The sequence below is a fragment of the Strix aluco genome, chromosome 8 (assembly GCF_031877795.1).
Source record: "Strix aluco isolate bStrAlu1 chromosome 8, bStrAlu1.hap1, whole genome shotgun sequence".
Taxonomy (NCBI): Eukaryota; Metazoa; Chordata; class Aves; order Strigiformes; family Strigidae; genus Strix; species Strix aluco.
The window spans coordinates 28337273-28359139 of NC_133938.1; the positions used below are offsets into that span (position 1 = coordinate 28337273).

The 21867-nt window shown below is 47.7% G+C and overlaps 1 protein-coding gene across 1 annotated transcript; it reads left to right on the top strand.

Moving 5' to 3' along the window:
- The first annotated feature begins 3382 nt into the window (after positions 1-3382).
- On the top strand, positions 3383-19400 carry TADA1 (transcriptional adaptor 1). Its single transcript, XM_074832852.1, has 8 exons — positions 3383-3747; positions 3960-4051; positions 5778-5843; positions 12385-12482; positions 15466-15675; positions 16688-16839; positions 17853-18015; positions 18971-19400. Exons 1-8 carry the CDS (start codon positions 3395-3397, stop codon positions 19121-19123), a joined length of 1287 nt encoding a protein of 428 aa, XP_074688953.1. The 5' UTR covers positions 3383-3394; the 3' UTR covers positions 19124-19400.
- Positions 19401-21867: the final 2467 nt, after the last annotated feature.

Sequence of the window (21867 nt, forward strand, 5' to 3'; positions counted from 1 at the left end):
TTTGTATGTTGTTTTTTCCAGGCCCTTCTAAGGCTTGGTGGGACATTGCCCATGCACCACTCAGGTACTAAGGTCAATTTAAGCAATAAGGCAGTTAGGTAATTTCTAAAGCCAGTCAGTCATGAAACAATGTTTGAGTGTGGAAATGCCCCACATTTACTACCTCTTACTGCATGCCTCACCCCTGTAAAATGCGTGAGAACATTCCCAAATTTAAGAGCAAAGAAAGAAGCAGAGAATTCACCCATGGATTTTTACGCTCTGGCCATATCTGTCTGAAATGCTTACTTTACACTGCTACCTCCTATGAGCCCGAGTCATACTCCCTGGCAGCACACTGTTGCTGAGGCTGCATCTGAAGTTTTTTACTAGTTCCTTTTATGTTCTTTCAGCAAGCTACATTGTTCCCATCTTTTTTTATACTCCCTCCTGATGGTTTTACATTGAACATTCTCCTATTTGTGGTTTTATGTTTAACATGCTCCTGCTTGTTCTCTGTTTTCTTTTCCCTACTTCTGCATGAATTGCACCCTTTGAAGACTGCCTGTTCACTTCTGATGCCTCCTTTCCTTTCTTGTTTTATTACAGAACTTTTTGTGGATAGATTTCCCTCCTCTGAGCTTTTGGTACCACCTTTGCATACGTTTTACCCTTTCAGGTACTGGTAGGAGAGCAGTAACACTGTTTTCCTCCTGTTTCAAAGTGTCCGTGCATGGAATGCTCCATGAAGATGGAACAGACCTTCCTGCTCCTGCTCTGAATTTTAGCACCTCCTATCCTACATGCTTTGGGATTTGAGATAATGTAGTTCCGAGCCTGTACTCTGTTCTGTGTGGGCTTTTCCTCTGGTCTTCAGAGCCAGGCAAGCTCCCCTTGCGCCTCCCCACGCCCCACACCTTGCTCCAGGAGAGATGGTCTTGGACGCTGTCAATGGAGAGGGCGATCATCTTCACGTTGCGCTTGCTGAACTCAGATGCCAGCTTGGCTGCCCGGCCCAGCTCTGTGGTGCAGACGGGCGTGAAGTCCCGTGGGTGGGAGAAGAGGATGCCCCATCTGAAAGAAGAAACCAGGAGATGGCGTCAGGGTAAGATGTTGTTCTGGGTTTGTACAGCAGACAAAAAGCTGTACAGATTGCACTGCATGGAGACTAGCACAGGAACAACTCATCTCTCTGCTAAGTGGAAATCCTGTCCTGGGAACAATTCCTTCCCGATTGCTAGAAGCCTTCACAAGACAAGCCCCATTCATCAGGCTTAGAGAAACTCCCTGCGCCTCACTCCCCCTCTCCCTTCAGGATCCCACAGTGGATGCTGGAATAGCCCACGGTTCTTGATGTGGAGGTGGACACCATGGCACGTGGAAAGTCTGGGGGAGCCACGTGTACACTCTGAGACCACATGTACACGAGGATGCAGTTGCCAACCTGCCAGCCACGTTACTGCAGAGATCATTACTGATTTACAAGGCTATGCACTATCCTGTATACATCATTAACCACTGTGAGGAGAAACACCCATGCATACCATGCAACTTAAAAGAATGGGATAGGACCAAACCTTAACCCAACCGCTGCCATGAGCTCCCAAATGTACTTAACGAAAAAATAAGAATTCATCAACTAACGGGGGAGGCCAGCAGTTAACATCACATTATGGCTGCAGTTACAGTATTGCCACCTCGCTTTTGCCCACTGCTTCCCACCAGTGGATTTTGCAGTCTTTAGAGAAGGCAAATACTACTCACCCCACTTTACAGGTAAGGCAACTGGCGCACAGAGAAAGGCAGCAATGCAGCCCAGGAGCGAGAAGGGTTTATGGCAACTCCCAGCTCTCAGGAGTTTCCAGAGGCTAACACAAAGGCACCCCCAGCACTTAAAATTCCCTGCCAGGGACTTGTCGCACCATTTCTCAGCTCAACACTCACAGGGCTTACTGCACCGCTCTTCATCTGTCCCCCAGCACTTAGTAAATACAGCTGCATGCCACAGCAGCTGGGGAAAGTCTTGGAGACTTGGAAACAGAGGGATCAAGTGGGGCACCCTGCAGCTCTGCCAGGGCTGTGTGATTGTCACGGCTTGCCATGAAGTTATGGGGCAGCTACTCAGCGACTGCTGCTGCAAGTCTCTTTATACAGTAAGTATACTACTTCAATAAAAAGGCAGCAAATAACCGAGTAGAAGCTGGCCAAGAAAGCTGCCATGTGGGTGGTCAGGCTGGAACAGCCAGTTTTAAGAAGCCCTGCAGCTTATTTCCTCACTAAGAAGGTCCTTTTTTCCCCTTTGTCCAAGCTCACAATGCAGACAGAAGCGGACTCAAACGCCGATTCAAGCCTGCCAAGCGCTGCTGGGAGCGAGTCCCAAAGGTGCTGTGCCAGCACCCTCCTGCTTGTGCCAGAAATGGAGCAACAGGCTTTGCGGGAAACAGTGCCTGAAGGCACGTGGCTTTCCAGGTCGGGCTCAAACAGGAGCAGAGCCCTTTGCCACTGCTCAATTACACACCTTTGCACACCTGGGTTCACTCACAAGGGACGTATGTGACACATGAGCTGGTCTCTGGGACCGATGCTCTGGGAAGCCTGGCTTTGCCCTTCCCCGGGCTCTGCCGTTTACAGAGCACCTCCTCCCTCTCCTCCAGGGCTTGGCTCGCCTCCTATTAGACTAGATATTAGGAAGCATTTCTTTCCAGAACAGGTTGTTAGGCGTTGGAATGGGCTGCCCAGGGAGGTGGTGGAGTCCCCATCCCTGGAGGTGTTTAAGAGTCGGGTTGACATAGCGCTGAGGGATATGCTGTAGTTGAGAACTGTCAGTGCTGGGTTAGTGGTTGGACTGGATGATCTTCAAGGTCCTTTCCAACCTAGATGATTCTGCGATTCCTGCCCCGCAGCCCGCAGGAGGGGATGGGGGAGGACGCGGAGAGGTGGCTCTGTCCCCCCGGAGGAGCCTGTGCGCACCTCGCCGCTGCGCTCTCCTGGAAAATCGCAGTGTCCGGCTGCCCGGCCCAGGCGCGGCGGCCTCCCTCGCCCCCCCAGCGCACCGCTGAGGCTGCCGCTGCGGCTCCACGCCAAAACACCCAGTTTTGGAACAAGCCCGCAGCACGGAGCGGCCCAACTCTGCCTCCTCGCGCCGGTCACACGCCCGTGGGAGCGGCCCCGAGTGCAGCGCTCCCAGCCGGGGCCGAGCCGGGGTCGTTTGGAAGGAGACCCTTCGCCCTTGGCGCCCGGGAGCCAGGCCGCGCTCGGCCCGCCGGCGGGGGAGGACAGCCGGGCACCGTGCCCCGCGCTGCTGCCCGCTGAGGGCCCGCTCCCCTCCTGCCCTGACTCCCCCCCGCACCGCCCTCCCGGTCCCGCTCCCCCAGCGCCCGCTGCTCACGAGTCTCCCAGGAAATCGTGGAAGCGGATGCGGCCCTGCGTGGTCTCCGCCTCGAAGTTAGGCGCCTCGTCGCCCAGCAGCAGACCCGGCATGGCCGCGGCTCCACTCCGCTCCGCTCCGCTTCGCTGCCGCCGCCGCCGCGCATGCGCGGGACCCCGCCCCCTCGGCCGGCGGGGCCCAGTGAGCTGTCACGTGACCGGGGGTGCGCCGCCGCGCTTTAGGGCTGCCGCCGCGATTTGCGGCGCTTTGCGGCGCGGAGGAGGGAGGCGGGTGGTCTCGGTGCCCGTCTGTCAGGTAGCGGCGGTGATGGCGACGTACGTGAGCGAGTTGGAGGCGGCCAAGAAGAGCCTGAGCGAGGCGCTGGGCGAGAACGTGAAGCAGTGAGTGCGACAGGGGGCGGCCGCTCGGGTTTGAGGGCTGCGCGGCCCGTTCGTCTTCTCCCGGCCCTTAAAGGGCCGCGTGTTTGCACCGTGTCTGCGGAAGCCTCAGCGCTGGCCCGGCTTCGGGCCCCTTCGCGCTGGTGGGGGAAAGCAGTGGGTTTAGGAACAACGTTTTTCGTTTGGTGTCTGCACCTTCCCCGCTCTTCCCCTAGGTACTGGGCCAACTTGAAGCTCTGGTTCAAGCAAAAGATAAGTAAGGAGGAGTTTGACCTGGAAGCACGCAGGCTTCTCACGCAAGACAATGGTAAAAAGCCACCCTGTGTTTGTTTTCCTGCCGGCTCTAATGCTGCCTTGCCCCTGCCAGGCCTAGGGGGAAGCTCCTCCCTGCTGCACGTTGCTTCCTGAACGGGGTGATTGTGAGGGAAATAAGAATGGCCACGGCTCTGATAGCAAGAGAATTAAAAAGGTGAGACGTGCCCTCGCCTGCAGGAGGAAGTTCCATTGTGGTCATGCCACTGACAGGCAATTTGACTCTGTGTAAATATGGTAAAAAGGTAAAATATGTTGTTCTGGCAACCAAAATGCCATTTTTTTATGTCACCGTAGAGACTCCCTACTGCACTCTCCCTTTGGTTGGGACTGAATGGATGTGGTGGCTGAAGTGGGGGAGTGAACCCCCGAATTTACCTAGGCAGTTTTGTAGCAGGCAGATCCCCTTCCTGGCCTTTGGGGGTGGCAGGTTGGAGCACTGAAGGGTGAGATTCCTTTGTCCTTGCTTCTGTGGGGGTCTGCAAACACTGACGGGCACTGCAGAGAGCTTTGAGGGGGCTCCTGACTTCCACTTTCGTGATCCCTGTGAGGAAGGGTGGGGAGTTTGTTGGTGCTTAGGTTCAAAGGCCAGAGAGGATCCTGTAACCCTCTGACCCTGCTTATGAAGTTTGTCTTCACTCTAATGTGTAATTACCCACTCAGTGTTCCAGTAACCCTTCTGCGAGGAAGGTGCATTTTATGTAGAACCTGTTTGATTTAACTTCACCTTCTTGGGGCTGGCTCTTACTGGTCCTTTTCTAGCAAAACCAAAATCCCTGCTACCAGAAGTTTGCGTGGCAGGAGGGACAGCTGATCCTCCTCTGACTGGCTGAATGCACCAGATGTTTTGTTTCATGTTGTGTGCTGTAGGGCTGGATTTGTGTGCGCGTGGTTTAACCCTAGCCAGCAACTAAGCACCATGCAGCTACTCGCTCAGTCCTCCCCTCTCCCAGTAGGATGGGGAGGAGAATGAAAAAAAAGTAAAACCCAGGGATTGGCATAAGAACAGTTTAATAACTAAAATAGAATATAATAATAACAATAATAATAGTTGTAATGAAAAGGAATATAACAAGAAGAGAGTGAAGTAAAATCCAAGAAAAGACAAGTGATGCAGAACGCAGTTGCTCACCACCTGCTGACCAATGCTCAGACAGTTCCTGCGCAGTGACCTGCCCCTCCCGGCCAACTCCCCCCAGTTTATATATATGACATTCTATGGTATGGAATAGCCCTTTGGATAGTTGGGGTCAGCTATCCTGGCCATTCTCCCTCCCAGCTTCTTGGGCACCTGCTCGCTGGCAGAGCATGGGAAACTGAAAAATCCCTGACTTAAGATAAATGCCACTTAGCAATAGCTAAAACATCAGTGTGTTATCAACATTATTCTCACACTTAATCTAAAACACAGCACTGTACCAGCTACTAGGGAGAAAACTAACTCTATCCCAGCTGAAGCCAGGACAGTGGGACACACTGAGAAGTGACCTAACTTGTTTCCATGCCATGTGTAGTATCCTTTTTGTTAGTGTGGTAGTAGCAGATTCAGGGTCCAGTAGAAGAAAACTCAAAAAAACTTAAATTGGAAGTTGTGCCTGTGTAGCTAAGCAAGTGGGGAAAACACGTCTGTGGAAAGGTGTAGCGAGCTACTTTTAAGATCGCTTTGGGGGGATGCTGCTGGGCACTGAGGTGGTGCTAATGAACTGTCTGTCTTTACACAGTCCACTCTCACAACGATTTCCTCCTGGCTATTCTTACCCGATGTCAGATCTTGGTTTCTGCACCAGGTAAGTCCTGAGAAGCCTTGTTAAAAACAATCGGGTAGTAATGCTTTGCCATGTATGTGTTTGGGTTTCATACAAAGCACTCCAATTTTCTGAGCCTTAATATTCATGATTTTGGTCACACAGACAAAAGGGTAGCAAAGTAGTGATCCAGCTGATTTCAGCAGAGATGCTTTTATAAATAAGCTGCGTGTGCTTGATTGGAGACTAATGCTGGATTGCTGTGTGTGATAAGCTGGTTTGATTTCAGATCTGCAAGCTGAAGTGTGAAGTGAGATGCTGCTTTGTCTTTGATCTGCTTTGCTTGCAGTTTCCTCTCTCTTCTGAACTTGGTGATACTCTTTGTTCTTCTCTCTGCTGGGGATATCATTTTGGGGAGCTGGATATTCCTGACTGATCTTGAAATCAAGTATGTATCTGATAGAAAAATGCTTACTGGGAATGCTTACAGTGAGTCTTGATTGAGCTATGGCCAATTAACTCAACCTTCTGCAGACAGTTAACCTTTTAACTTTGTAAGCATTTAGAATGGCTGTTGTCAGGGTTGCAAGATCTGTTCTGTTTGGCCTTCAGAAGGACTCTCAATCCAGAGCTCTGATAAGAAGGACATTTGAGCTGCGATTCAAGATATGAAACTGCTGTGTAGTAAGGGAGACAAAATCAGCTCTGATGGACTGAGACATGAGAGATGAGTTTTTTGAGGAGAGAATACTTATTATTAGGGTACCTGATGTAGCAAGAGGAAGGAAAAAAATGAAAATTTATGGATCCCCACAGCTTTTTGTGGGAGCTGGTCCTTAACTATACCAGCTTGCTAATTAAATGCTAACCTCCCCCACCTCCAAACTTGCTTTGTTTGCCTTTGAACTTTACGAGCACCTTTTGAGTCCCAGACTTGTCTTCTTTAGCAGTCTGCACTTGTGTAATTCAGAAGACTTATGTCTAAATCTTGCTGCTCCTTGCTTTTGATTTAGAGTAGTTACAGCTGGATTATAAAAAGAAAGCACAAGAATAGGGATTCCCCTGTGAGTACTACTTGAAGTAGCTGAGTCTAAATTAGGACGGTGAGGGAGAGAGTGCCTGTGTTCTCCAAGCTCAGCACTGAGGTGTTGCAAGTGTTGGAGTAGAGATCGTAGCTCAGAGGTCTTGTTTCTGAATAGCAGTAGTCAGAGTAGAGCCCATCGCTGTGTGACTGAAGTTGGGGTTGTTTATTGCTGTGTGCACCACTCTGTGCTTAACTGTGTTGAATTTCATTTGTCTCTTTATCCAGTCACTTAGTCTTGTGCAGCTCTTCTGCAGCCATCCAGTTAGGCTTCATCTTCCCTGGCTTGAACAGCTCAAATTTGTTGACAAACTCTATCAGCTCCCCAGCACCCCCTTTTTCAAGGCTGTCTGGGAATGTGTTAAAAGTACCAGCCCTAGCACAAGGCAGTGTGGTGCTCCGCAGGTGCCTTCTATATACTTGTTATTTCCTGCCTGACCTTTTTTAATTTCAAGGCCTTGCAAGGACTTTTCCTCATGTCCCATTGAAGCTTACTTTCTTTAAGAGCCCCTGAAGAACCCTTCTTTGTAGTGCTCCAGCAGATCAGTGACAGCATGTAATGGAGTGCTAGCTGACCAGCTACTTTACCAAGTGCTGACCTGCTGGTTGCCTCCAGTGCTTTCAGGCAGGCTTTTGTTGGCTCTGTGTCCACAGATCTGCGTAAGCCAGCTTGAAAATAATCAGTTTAATCATGTGTGTGTTCTTAAAGACATGGTTTAGTGCTCTGCAGTGAACAGTACGTACTGCTACTCCCTTCTAGAGTCTCCTTTGCTCTCCTCAGATCAGTGCAGAGTCTCCCAGCGATTTTGGAGCTAATCTCTACTGGTTTACCTCTTTCTGGGCCACTGACTGGTAGATCTATTACACACACATCTTACTTGCCAGTCTGCTGCGTGTGGCGTAGTGGATTGTACGTGCAAGCCCAGGAAAGTGCAGCACAAGTGGAATACTAGATGTTATGTTTAGATTTCTTTTTCTCCCCCTAGATGCCAGTCTGATACCTGCTTGGGTTTTGTTGTGGGTTTTTTTTTTTTTCTTTCCCCCCCATGTAAGAATGGAAAGCTAACAAGCTTTTGTCTCCACCACTGTCTTTTGGCTAGAAGGTGTTTACTTCATGATTCATGGAAACAAGTAACTTTGAAGAAGGGTGCTTGATGCACTTGGCACACCATCGCAAGGGTTACTGATGCATATACTTTCCACTTTGGTGTGATAGAGACCAGGGGGAAAGAACCATCTTTAAAAAGCTGTTTTGTATTAAAAAAAAAAATAATCGTGTGGTCAGTGTTAAAAGCGTGCCTGATATTGTGGCATTTGGAATAGGAAACCTTGGGGAAGGTATTTTTAAGGAGTGATTATAACATATATTGAACCATGCAAGCAGACCCATCTGATCCAAATTTTGCTGCCTCTGGTGGCAGTGGTTCCACCTGGGCTTATAGGGGAACTCAGGGTGAATGTGACCCTTTGTGAGAACACTTTCAGTTTCCCCCTCACCTGCTTAGGCTGTTGGTCATACAAACTTCAAATCCTGGTTCAAGAGCCTGTGTGGCATGGGGTGTTTAGGGCGTGGTGATGGAGAGGGAGGGAAGCTCTTATCTGGTACGATATGAAAATGACCAGTTGCTGAGCTCCCACTGAAGGCACAGCAGGATCCTGAGCGATCCTAAATCTGATTTCTCTGCCCTTTTTAAAAATGGGTTCCCTCTGGTAGTCATGTATGTAAAGACACCCATAAATGCTCGAGTGGCAGCCAGCTGTAACATAGCTGGGAAGCTGTGAAAGTGCCTGAAGAGAGGAACTTCCCAGAAACATGCTATCCCAAATACTAGAGAGTGCCTTAATGGTGATTTTACATTGGCTATACCAGCCCAAGCAGTGTGGCACGCTTCCCACTACAAGAAAATTGTTTTCTTTGGTATTCTCTTTTTACCAATACTTTCAGAAGTGCTTTTCTGAACTTTTATGTCTGGGGTTTTTCTTCCCCCCAAAATTCCATCAAGAGGAACTCGTTTAACCTTGCATGGTCTTACTAAGCTTACCTTGTTTGTTGGACAATTGCAAGCAGTCAAATTAACAAGACTTCTTGAGTTAATACATATCTCACTTGAACTGTTACCTCCCTCCTTAGCTAAATGTTAACAATTAAGCTGAGACAATTGCAAGCACTTAAGTTGATGTCAGGATTTAATTTATTTACTAGTAATCTGGAGCCAACTAAGAGACATTTCAATGGATTAGAGCTCTTGCAAGGACAGCAGGAGTATTTTACTGTATCAGGGTGGCCCACAGGCTTTGCTTGAAGGGCTGCCAACTGCGAGATGGGCCCAGGTTGCTTGTGTTCTGCTCTTCTCCAGAGAGCTGGGAAGGGAGGAAAGGGAAGAAAATGGGAGTGCGAATTGTTGACAGAGGAATGTCATCAGAACTTACTTGTCTAAACCCTCATCCCTGCAAGAAGATAAAAAAACCCAAACCAACTGAAGATCACATAAGCGAGGGTGGGAAAATGTATGTTTCCTGTGCCTGCCTGCTTTTCTCTGTCGTGACTTTGTCTGTTTTTATCTTTGTCCTTTCCTCCTGTTCGCTGCTGGCACGCAGCACGTCAGGAAAACCTGACACACTGTCTGGACTGGCTGGTGCCATCACTGCAGAGACCGTAGCATCTCTTAGAAAAACATTCTTATCTGTTACTCATCTCTGAAGGCATATCAGCAGCCATTTCAGTGGCTTGTTAACACCTAATTGTCTTGCTAGCACGATTAAATAAAAGCTGCTAAATATCTGAAGTTTCAGCCTGAGCCAACCCCCTTGTCATTTGTGGCCAGGAAGGCAAGTACTGGTTTTCTTAGAATACTAGAGGGAAATTTTGCTTTCTTCATCTAGTACAAGTCAGGCTTGGTAATATGAAAACCTGGAAAAGGAGCCAAAAAAAATTCTGCTCTGGGCTCGTTATAATGGGAAATAGGAGATAGTATCTCCATCTTTTCCTTGTTCTAAGCTAAGTCTGGCTAAATTTTTATTAAATGTGCAGGTTGAGATTCAATTAAATTGCATCTTTCAGATCTACTGTCAAAGCCTAAATATTTAGTTGCCATTCAGTTTAAAACTTACTATATTTTTTAAAAAATAAGGCGTTTTAAAAATTCAGACTCTGCTATAACCTATTTGTCTGTAATACATTGTCAGATAAGAGTGGTGTTTGCTATTTCCATCCATTCCACTTTCTCTGTCTCCACCACCTGGTCACACAGGTAGGATACTTCTAGCTTCACAGTTAGGATGTTTTTCAGGTAAGGATACTTTTGTAAGTGAGGCTGCGAGGGAGCTGGGTGAGACTGCTGACAAGGAGGAAGGGCCTGGGGGGAGGTGATCTTGCAAGCTAGAGAGATGCTTTTATTGCAAGCTGTGAAAGGGGCCAGGTAACTTCTGTGTCTGTCCTTAACACACCTAATCCCCCCTGCCTAGAAGGGGTCTGACCTGCCATGGAGGAGACAAAAAGGAAGAAAGGACTCATCTGTAAAAAGCAAAACATCTTGTGAGAGAAGTAGTGTTATTTTGATAGATCCTAAGACCGAAGTCCTGAGATCTCAGTGAAGGGCAAGAGTGGTCCTTGGGCTGATTGCCCATGGTGCTTTCCCACACTCCTTCATCGAAGCCTCTGCTGTGATGTTGTAGTGATGAGTAGTGACCAGCTTAATGATTTTTGGAGCGGGTTTATTTATTATCTTTTAATTTCCTGTAATTGACAGGTGGATTTTGACAATGGTTTGTTGTAGACTATTGGTTTTCGCCTCACTAATAGGATGTAGCTAAACTTTTGAGTAAACATTTTTTAATAGGGAGAGTATGTCATCTCTGTGTGTGTGTAGGTTGTTTCTAAGCCCTTCTTAGCAGCTGACTGTTCAAAAACTTCAACTGAATCCTCTGGTTTAGACTGATCCTTAAAGTCATGTTTTATGAGGGTTTTTCATGGCAGAGGACACTATGCTTGTGCTCCAGCCATGAGTGTGGGAAGCTCCGCATAGCCAAGGACTTCCAGCCGGCCTCATTCCGTATAAACAGGGCTGTAGTATAACTGTATGAATTCCTGATTACAGTAAATTAAACATAGGTGCAAGAGCCAGAGGTAAACACGCAGCTTGGTGTGAAGCTGCTGTTGAGCCATGGCAGCCTGCAGTACCAGGGGAGAACCAGAACTGGTGGTTTGTCAGTACTCGGTGAACGTGCCTGAGGCTGGCCAAGTTGTGGATGGTGAGTTGTGGGATGGCTGCTTCTCACTTCTTGTCCGTGTCTAGAGGAAATGGCAAATGCTGGCTCAGGTGCAGCTGGGGAACATCTGAGACATTGCTGAGCTGTCCGCAGCGCCTGGCAGCAGAGCTCCAGCCTCCACTTCGAAGGCAACTGAAGTATCTTCAGAGCTGAGTTGTCCAAGCTCCCTGGAGGTGGGCAGGGAGCCCGGCACAGGGCATGCTCTGCTCCAAAGGTAAAAGGGTGCTTGCTCACTGTGCAGAACCAGAGGAGGAGGATACTGGTGACAGAAAACAGAGGCTGCCTGTGTAGCCACGAGAGGGCTGTCCAGTCTTTGGGTTGTACTTCTTGTTCACTGTCAGTAGGCACATACGCATCCAGCACAGCATTGTCTTAAGCCCCAGTGTACCTGAAGAAATTGTGTATGGATTCTGTAGAGCCATCAGCAGGAAATCTGCTAGACTGTCCCTGCCAAGAGCTCTGTGATTATCAGGATGTGGTTTGGCCTACTGTAGGTGTAGCTGTCAAACAGCGTACAGTGGACTTTTGAGCAGTCTCCTCAAGGTGTGTGGCCAAATGTATTTATTTATCGGTGCCACACAGTAATGTCTTTCTGAGCTGCTTGTCAGTCACAAGCTCACTGCTCATGTTGGTGTCATCCTGCTCCTGGGCTCAGTGGCCTTTGCAGTTCTTCCCCGCCCCCCCCCCCCCCCCCGCCCCCTTCCTCTCAGTGTAACAAGAACGACCAGCCGTGGTGTTTAACAAGGGTCCAAGACAAAGCTTGCTAAAGCTGATGGGGAACTGTAAGGGCAGATGTAATGAGTCAGAGTGCTCGATCCTGCTGGTTAGCATCTGACCTGATCCAGGAGTTGGTGGGAGGAGACTCCCCCTCCAGGCAAGTTCCTGTCATCTTCCCGTTGGATTAAATGGTTTATTCCTTCCTTGTAGCTTTCCTTGGAGGCTGCGCTCATCTCTCTCCTTCCGCCATGCGTTTTTGTGTGGTGTGTGGACAGAAATTTCTACTTACGTAACGGGTTGTGAGTGAGTCAAGTTAGCAGGGATCTGGGAAAGGAAGAGAAGGAATGCCAAAAGCATTCTCCTCTGAGAAGTCCTTTTTCAGGGCCATGGCTGTTGATTTTGGGTTAAGGCTTAGCTGGGGACCAGATGTTAAGGGTTTTTCTGTGTGGACAGTTTCATCCTGGCCCTAAATCAGCAACAGCTATAGAGTGGGTTTTTTTTCTTTTCAATTTGTAGAAGGTGCTGGATCTCTGCCATGGCCAGGGGGCTCTGCAACTAAACCTGGAAAACCCAAAGGAAAGAAAAAGATTTCTTCGGTTCGACAAAAATTTGATGTAAGTGTCCACGGTCAAATGGTTGTGGCTCTCTGACATTCTGTTGGGGGTGAAGAGCTCTGCACAGCATGTAGTTTTTGGTTGCTCCCAGGGATGATGAAAGTCTAACACGTGCAATGATGTATGTCTCATTTGTTTTGAGTTCTGGACTGGGGCAAGAGCTGGGGGTTAGTGGCTGCTGCCTCTCTTGTAGAAGCCTTTTGGGAGAAAGCCTATGGTGTGACCTGGCTTTGTCAGACACCAGAGAATCCAGGGAACACCTAAATGGCAATGTTGCAAAAGTTTGTATTCCAGGAATCAGCGAGGAGTCACCTTAGCTCTGTGGTCACTGCAGTAACACTTGGGCAGGTCTTTCATAGTCTCATTCACCTTTCACATTCTCTGTAACACCTTGTTCATTTCTTGCATCTGCTGAATTCTTGAGGCAAAAGTGTTTTCCTATCTATCCAGGCAGTTAGGCAGAATTCCGTGATTGTATGATCCTGTGATCCCCCCCCCGCCCAAGACCCTGCAATCTGAAGTCTTAGAAGAAAGATGTTCCTTGGGTGGAATGTTTTTAGAGGGTCAGTTTGTTTCAGAACTGAAAATGCTTTGCAAAGATGGTGTCTTCTCGTAGGTGGCAGAGAAACACACAAGATCCAGTTCACTTTGCAGCGAAGGCTCCGTACATCCATCTGGTACTGTCGCACATTCTGCTGTTGTTTTTGTGCTGCCAGACCAGTGTGGAGGGGGCCTGGTGTGAAGGAGGATCGGGATGGGACATTGTCTTCCACGTGTGGGGTTTGATAAGGCGGTTCAAGCTGAATTAACTGTTTGTTGAAAGGGAGAGTGTCTGTCTCTGAGCCAGATTTATCAGGTGTCTGAGCACATCATGATCTGGTTCAGTTCTCTGACAAAGCAGAAAACTAACCAAGCAAAACAGACCCCAAACCCCAAGTTTTTCTTGCTGGTTTATTCAGCTGGATCATTCATTTGGAGGAATGCCAAAGCCAGCGCAAAGGAAGCCTGGCTGGGGATAGGGAAGAAAGGTGGGCATGCGAAACCTCCCACTCTTATGCTGTGAGAGGTTAGCTTGGCTCAGCTGAAGTGCATACCGCACTTCTAGGGACTATAAATAGGCACTATGTGCGTGCTTCAGCCTAGTGTTTCAAAGGGATGCAAGTCCAGCTGAAGGCTCGTTGTATTTAGAAACTGCTGAAATATTTTGCGGTGTTCACAGCTGTGATGTGAATTCTGATGGCAGTCTGTGCTGTGTTTTTGTTTTAAAGCTTCACCATAGCTTTTCAGTAACAGATAGAGGAGAGTTTGAGAAGCAGGTCATGACATAGTGGAAATCTTGGAATTTGGTTTACTCTGATATCCCTATGTTACATCACATTTCTAGTGTGTGTTTGTACGCTTGTTACTGGAATGCTGGGTAGTAAGTTCTGTATGAAGTGTATGTTATGATTAGCAGGATTGTCTATTACTAGTGGAATTCCTGAGTGGTGTGAACTTGAAGTGCTTCTATTTCATGATGTTTCCCTCACTAGTCAGAATAACAGCTGTGAATGACCACAGGTTCATTCCAGTTGGCTTCTGCTCTTCCAAACCACATTCCTCTAATAGCTGCTTACATTTTGAAGGTCTCTTTTTTTTCCAGGCATACAGGCATGTAGCTTTCCTGTAATGAAAGCATAAATCTTCAGAATTACGGGGAGGGAAACCTGCTTTCACATCATTAGTGGGTGGATTGGTTTTTCACTCTGAGTTAAATGCCACACTGTCCTTTGAATAAAGCAGCCTCCCTTCCTCTCCTGAAACTAAGATGTGAGAAATACACTTTGCTGTATATTCATTGTTTATATTTAAAGTATGTGTTTGTCTTGATGCCTCATAAGAGCCTTGCAGCAATCTTCATTCCAGAGCCACCTGATCTGTGGCTTGGAGAGTTGAGGGACAGGAGTTGTGGGAGTAATTGATGATCCAGGGTCATGTTGCTCCCTTGTGGGTTGGGACTGGGCCAAGCACATGTCTGGGCTCAAGGATCAATTGTTCCCATCTGCTTTTCTCCCTGCTTTACCTGGGGACCGAGACTTTTCCCGGGAGCCACCACAGGGACTCGGAGCTTGAGATACCAGCATAGCAAGGGAATTGTGCTGGAATACATGTGGCCTGGGAAATAGTGGTTGCCACCTTCTGGTATGAATTCGTGTCCTGTTCTGTGATGGACATTTTTCTAAATAACTGAGTCAGTTCTGAAAAATAGCTATAATCCATCACTCAATCAGTGGCTGCTCAGTAACACAGCTCTGCTTAGAGTATTGAAAGTGCACAGGGAGATGAAAGTGTGAAATTTGGAACTGGAATTTGGCTAAAGTTGTTGCATTTGAAGCTTGAAAGAAATGTAAGAATCACTTAATCACACAAGCTTAGGATCATGGTTTTTAATCTTGTTGGAAATTGTACAGTTAGTAAGTAAAAATACACCCTTGTGTACAAGAAATGACTAAATAAACGAGACTCTTCAGCATAGAAGGAGATGACTGAGAGATGTGGAGGTACATAAAATCATCACTGGCCTGGATAGTGTGAGCAGAGACAAAAGGGACAGTGACTTACAGGAGAATCAAACACATCTAGCAGGTGGAAAGTGCAGAGCAAACCAGAGGAGGTGACTCTTCATGTGATGTGTTGCTACACTGTAGAATTTCTTGGTGCAGGATGTTGTGGATACCCAAAGTTTAAGTGGTTCAGGGTGCTGCTGGACAAGTTCATGATCTGTTTAATAAGAGGACACCAACACTGGCTCAAATTTCTTCAGTCACAAATCATTGGGGGTTGGGAGAGTATCCTGGAGAGGAATATCACTCTGCATGTCCTACTGCGATACTGTCTTTAAAGGGGTTTGCTTTCCAACTGGAGAAGGGATGTTTGGCTCGATGACCCGAAGGTTCTGACTGAGTATTTATTTTCTTATGCTCTAATGTTGTGTTCATAACAGCACCGGTTCCAGCCTCAGAATCCTCTGTCTGGAGCTCAGCAATTTGTGGCAAAAGATCCTCAGGAGGATGATGATTTGAAGCTGTGTTCTCATACCATGATGCTTCCTACACGTGGCCAGTTAGAAGGAAGGATGATCGTAACTGCGTATGAGCACGGGCTAGACAATGTCACGGAGGAGGCAGTGACTGCAGTTGTTTATGCTGTGGAGGTGAGACTGGGCTGGGCAGCAGTGGTGTTCTCATTATACCTGCAACACAAGGCTCTGTGTGCCATATGGGGAGAGGAAACCTGCTTCTCTAATTGTCCGTTTGCCGTGGAGGGGAGTAAGATGAGAATCCAAAGGCTTCCAGATTTGTGGCATCATAGATGTAAAGCCTTGGATTTCTGCCTGCAAGTGTTAATTTTGAAATACTTGCGTATGAAGAACTCTAGGCAAGTTTTGGAAAATGCTGTTCCTGTCACTTAAAAGCAGGGACAGAACGGGAGCTCCAGTTTAGACAGTTCTATAAAAAAATAATCTGTTACAGGCGCAAGTATCTGGCATGGAAGCAAAGGGACAGAATCTGGTAACACCTGCAGGTGAGGTCCCTGCTCTTTGCTGGTTTTGGCCATCAGTGGTGTATTACCTGACATATCCCAGGAGTGATACAGCCATTACTTGGGCGTTGATGTGTGTGGATGGTTTTCTGGAGTCAGGATGTGGAGGCCAACCTGAATTCCCCATCCGGGATTGAGGCCAAATTAAGAAGCAGTTGTCTGCTTGTTTTTTCGGACAGTTGCTTTTCCAGCACTTCCTAGGCAACTGAACAGTCTGAAAAAGAAGAGTGGCTTTTCACTGTAGTTTTAGTATTTCAGTACAAGTGTAACATCTAGTGCCAATCGTGAAATATCTTAACTGTTGATCAAAGGGATCAGAGATTGGGAATTTCCTAGCATTTAAAAAACCTCTTTGACATTTGAAGCACCGCATGACATATTAAAGTACAGTTCACAGTCTAATGCATACAGTACTCACACAGTGCTGTGGTCTCTGTATCCAGCTGTATCTGATGGTGAAAACATACTGTAATTTCTGCAGATCTTGGTTACCTTACGTCTTTAGGTCCTTGTGGTCATGGCAGCACTAATTCTGTCCTGCCAGTTGGTGAGGCACTTCTCATAGCTGTGGCTTGGTAGAGTGAATAAATCGGCGTGTGTAATAAGATTGTTTTTCATTGCAGAACCATCTTAAGGATATTCTGACATCTGTGATATCCAGGCGGAAAGCCTATCGTCTGAGAGATGGCCATTTCAAGTATGCCTTTGGAAGCAACGTTAACCCTCAGCCGTATCTGAAGAACAGTGTTGTTGCTTATAACAATTTAATTGAGTGGTAAGGAGCTCTCAGCACACTGCTAATTTCCAATGCAATTTGCTAGTCCCAAAGTCACTCCATGGTTCAGTTTCTCTTTTTATTTAGTAGAATCTGTTAATAATGGTGTTTAGCTTTCACGCATAGGAAGGTATCAGTATGGAGGACTGTATAGCTAGGCAGGGAGGGAGAATATGGGGATTTCTCAGGAGTGGAGTTTAGGACAGTGTTAAGCCTCTCTTCCTTGCCTGTGCTTGTCCATCAGTTTATGAAGGTGACCCCTGGCCCTCTGAATGTCCTCAGTAATTATTGCTTTTTGGAAGCTGTAGTGAGTGAGGCAGGAATTCTGCTGCTCTTGGGGAAGCTGCCCCTGGGCAGAAGAGCCCTGCGTTTGTGGGGGCACTGCTGTTGTGCCATAGGAATGAAGTGTCGGTGAGGACCTGCAGGACACTGCCATCCTGTCAGTTCCTGCACCCAAATGCACTTATGCTTCCTTGGCATGCCTTTCTAGTTCGCAGAGCTTCAAGGTCATCTTGTTTTTCAAAGTCTCAGTGTCAGAGCAGCTTGTGCTGTGCATCTGGCAGTGTGTGTGTATGAGAAGGCAGTTGTGTTTGTCTCTGGCAGCTTCTAGCAGTTGACAGGAGGTCGTGGGTGTTTTAAGATTTGGTTATAGCATATAAACACTACAAACGCAATCCACTCCAAACAACTCTGCCTAACGGCTAGTGTCTTTCAATTTAATCTTGTGGGTGCCTTAATTTTTATGCTGGGTAGAAACTACTGACTGTAAATAACAAAAGTTGCCCAATCGAGATCAGTTAAGCAGGTTTGAAGGATGTTGAGGATCAGTTTGCACTATTTTTATTAAACTGGAATTTAAGATATTTTGATTACAGCTGAAATAATTTTATGTACATAAGGGCTAAGTCAACTGATACAGAAAAACAAGACCTGAGGCCAGGCCCCTGCTGTGTAACTTCCAAAGCTGGTGCTGTTTTCTTGACCGGAATTTTTACTGCCTGCTTTGCCTGCAGCCCTCCAACCTGTGCAACACCTTCTGCTGGCCAGAACCTAGCTCCCCAGCCCCCGCCCGACGATGCTGAGCAGCAGGCAGCTCTGCTCCTGGCGTGCTCTGGAGACACCCTACCAGCATCCCTCCCACCAGTGAACATGTACGACCTGTTTGAGGCGTTACAGGTGAGCTGTTCATATTACACTGTTGTGTCACAGGCAGCGCTGTCCTGAGTGCCAGCTACCAGCCTTCAGCTTTGGTTTACGTGCATGGAGGGAGATTTGATTTCTACTACAATGTTTCCTTCTTTCCCTTTCAAACAGGTAATGGTTAATATACAGTCAGCTCATGGTTTAGTACCTGTTCTGCTCCCCTTGGTCAGAGTTTATGAGGAAATCCCTGTCTCTGCTTATGTAAGAAGGGTGACCTCTTCCTCTGTAGCAAGACTGCAAGTGATTATATTGGAACTGAGCTAGACTGAGATTTTGACAGCAATGCAGCAAAATGACTTGCCTGGCATGTCCCTTCTTACTCCTCCTGTTCCACCTGGGTACTTGGAGGAATACTTGGTAGTGGCATGCGGGCTGCTGCACTGGGTTAGCTACGATCCCCCCAACCCTGCAGAGGTGTCTACGGTAGGCTGGATGAACCTTCCTGTGGAGATGTTTGCCTGTGGTTCCCTCCCTCTCTGCCAGTCTGGTGACATTCAGATTCCTTTGAATGTCTAAAATTAGCTGTGAGAGAATTCCCCCTTGATCTCTGCTATTGTGAACAGGCCTTGGAATTTTGTCTCATGGCTGTGGATGCAGACCGTAAGAGCTGTCATCAAGCGTCTGGCTCGTGTTTAGTCAGAATTGCTGTTTGTAAGATTTTGATGACAAATTATTGTAATCGCAAGAGCGAAATGACGATTTCCTTCGCATGTCACTTCCTTACAAAATGGCATAACAGGCGGTGGTTCCGTGCTGGCTGCTGTGGCAGTGCTGGCAAGTGGCAGCTCTCCTCGTGTGTGGCAGCCTGCGTTCCTGCCCTGCGGGCCTGGCGCTCTGATCATCCTGTAGTAGAGGGAGGTTCTTCCACGGGCAGTATGGGGAAATGTGTACAAAAGCATGAAACTTGTTTTCTAATGTGTATCTCCAGGTACACAAAGAAGTTATTCCGGCACACACTGTCTACGCTCTAAACATTGAGAGAATTGTCATGAAACTCTGGCATCCAAACCACGAAGAGCTACAGCAGGATAAAATCCATCGCCAGCGTCTGGCGGCGAAGGAGGGCCTTCTGCTCTGCTAGAGGCAGCCATGTCAGGCCTCAGATGGCTACAGTGCTGTTCCTTGGACTTGACATTCAGATGCTTCTTACAAACCTGTGTCAGCATTTCAAGGATGACAGAAGTTATGAGTCAACTTTCCTATGGAAATATGAGTTGCGGTACACTTTCTCTGCTTCCTCAGAGTCATGTGCCATGGAGTGCTTGCAGCAATCCCACTGAATTGGAAAGGAGAAACAGATTTGTTTGCAAAGACTGTTTTTTAGGAAAAAAAAATGTGAAAGAGTTGGTTTTAAATAAGGTGGTTTTGTGTTTTCTTTTGTAAGCACAGGTAATCTTCCTCCCTGCCCTCCCCTCTCAGGTAGTTTCCTGTCTGAGCTCAGTCTCCAGGGGCCTTCTCCAACTTAGGTTGCAGTTGGTGGGATCCTTTTCCATTTTGTTGTGGTTTAAGTAACTGAGCACCATGCAGCTGCTCACTCACTCCTCCGAGTGAGACAAGGCTCTGAGATTGATGAGGACAGGGAGGCATGACTCGCCTGTTTATGGTCATGGGCAAAAGACAGACTTGTTAGGGGAAGAAAAGAGAAACATCAATTTAATTTAAACACCACCACCACTTAATTTAACAATCAGAGTAGGACAGTAAGAAGCATTGCCACATCTTAAAAACACCTTCCCCTCATCCCTCCCTTCTTTCCGGGCTCAACTTTACTCCTGATTTCTCTACCTCCTCCTCCACAGCAGTGCAGGGGGCAGGGGATGGGGGTTGTGGTCAGTTCATCACCTGCTGTCTCTGCCCCTCCTTCCTCCTCAGAGGGAGGACTCCTCACACTCTTCCCTTGCCCCAGTGTGGGGTCCCTCCCATGGGAGATAGTTCTCCATGAACTTCTCTGACATGAGTCCTTTCCACAGGGCTGCAGTTCTTCCCAAACTGCGCCAGCGTGGGTCCCTCCTGCGTGTTGCAGTCCTCCCAGCGATGAGCTACACCAGCACGAGCTTCCCTCAGAGTCCCGGCCTTCTCTGGGTGCAGCCCCCTGCTCTGGTGTGGGGCCCTCCACGGGCTGCAGGTCAGCATCTGCTCCACTGGTGACTCCATGGGTGCAGGAGAATCTCTGCTCTGGTGCACTTCCCCCTCCTCCTTCAGCTGACCTCTGTTTGAAGAGGTATTTCCCTCACAACTGCTCCTCCTCTCAGCTTACCCTTCTTAAATATGTTATCGCAGAGGCGCGGCTCCAGAGGCGGGTCCCACTTGGAGCTGGGGGAGCTTTGAGAAGCTTCTCACAGGAGCCACCCCTGTAGCCCCTCCCCCTGCTACCAAAACCCCACTACACCCAAACCCAACACACATTCATTTAACTGGAAACAGGGTGGGCTCTTGTGAAATGAAGATGAGCAATTCTGTAAGCTGACATGGTTCCTCTTCTACCAGGGGAACTTCTGATTAGAAACGCTGAGTAAACAAGGCGAAAAGGGAAAGGTCCTTTCTAGCCTGTCTTTTGAATTGATTTGCATCACAAAACATAAAGATGCCAGCTGTCGTAGGAATCTCTCACCAGTTACCAAAATATGTAATAAAATCAGGGTTGTGAGTAATTTTTCCTGTCAGCCTAGGCCTTGACTCACCCCTGTTCTGCAGTAGTTGTGACCTGATGTTCTAGCTGTTGCACGTATGACTGGAGGCAACCTCTGTGCTGTCAGCACAGTGAACAACCAAGCCATCCCAGCAGGTGGCTTGGCCATCCCCGAGGTGGGACAGCAACTGCCAAATGTATACACCAAGTCACTGTCTTAGTGTTGCAGACTCCTTGGATTTGCAGCATGACAAGGTGTCTCGTATTACTTCATTGTAAAAAAATGCAGCCACACCTGGGGAGGTGTGCAGATCACTGTGTGGAAGAGGAGAAATTGCACCTGCTGTGCTTCAGGTACTCTTCTGTATTCCTGACTCAGCTGTGTGCGCTCCTCAGATTCTAAAGGGAACAGGCTTCTTATAACATGAGAACTCTATTAAAATATCTTAATTACTATTTTACCTGTTTTTAACCACACCTATGGAGGTACCTGCTGAAGGATGACTTGGCTTATTGTGTCTCCAGATAGTGGAATTGAAACAGCTGCCTCTGGGGGAATATGAAAGGGGAAGCCTGTGGTTCCCCTCCATTCTAAGTAAGTTTCCTCTGTTTGGGAAGTACTTGGATAGGAGAGCTGTCATCTTTCCCCTTTCCCGTGCAGTTTCCTTCTTTACTGTGCCCCTAGGACTGAAGAGGGTGCAGGTCCCTGATGTTTCCTCCCAGTTATCTTTTTTATAACTTCGTTTCTTGACCCCTGAGCCTGTTCATGCTGGACCAGAGTTGTAGCAAGGGGCTGTGCTGCTGTCACTGTGTTCCTGGCTTTCCTGCATCCCCTTGTGGGATGTGCTGTGGAGTTGGGCATAGCAAGAGGCAGTGCCAGTGCAGGTATCAGTGGCTCTCATAAGAAATCCATTTTAGGGTTATGAAGAAGTTGGGCAAGGCAACAGCAGAGAACTACAGCAGGGCCTGGCAGGATGAGAGCAGTTGTACTTGGTAGATCATGTCTCTTAAGGTATGGCAGCATGTGGTTAAGAGGGGAGTGGGAGAGAGAGGAGATGGAAGATCTCTTTTGGTCCCTTTCTCTCAACTGCCGTTTTTTCTGTATTTAAGCATACATAGTTGTTCAGAGTGAGCCTTAGCTTAAAAGTTGACCCCGGTGGCTCTTACATGACAGTTTTTAAAAGCAACATTGAACC

What these genes read in the sequence shown, in the direction of transcription:
- TADA1 (XM_074832852.1), top strand. Translation starts at nt 3,395, where the DNA reads ATGCGGCCCTGCGTGGTCTCCGCCTCGAAGTTAGGCGCCTCGTCGCCC. An exon ending in CAGTTGTTTATGCTGTGGAG is followed by an intron (nt 15,676 to 16,687) that starts GTGAGACTGGGC and finishes TTTTCATTGCAG; the next exon opens with AACCATCTTAAGGATATTCT. An exon ending in TATAACAATTTAATTGAGTG is followed by an intron (nt 16,840 to 17,852) that starts GTAAGGAGCTCT and finishes CTTTGCCTGCAG; the next exon opens with CCCTCCAACCTGTGCAACAC.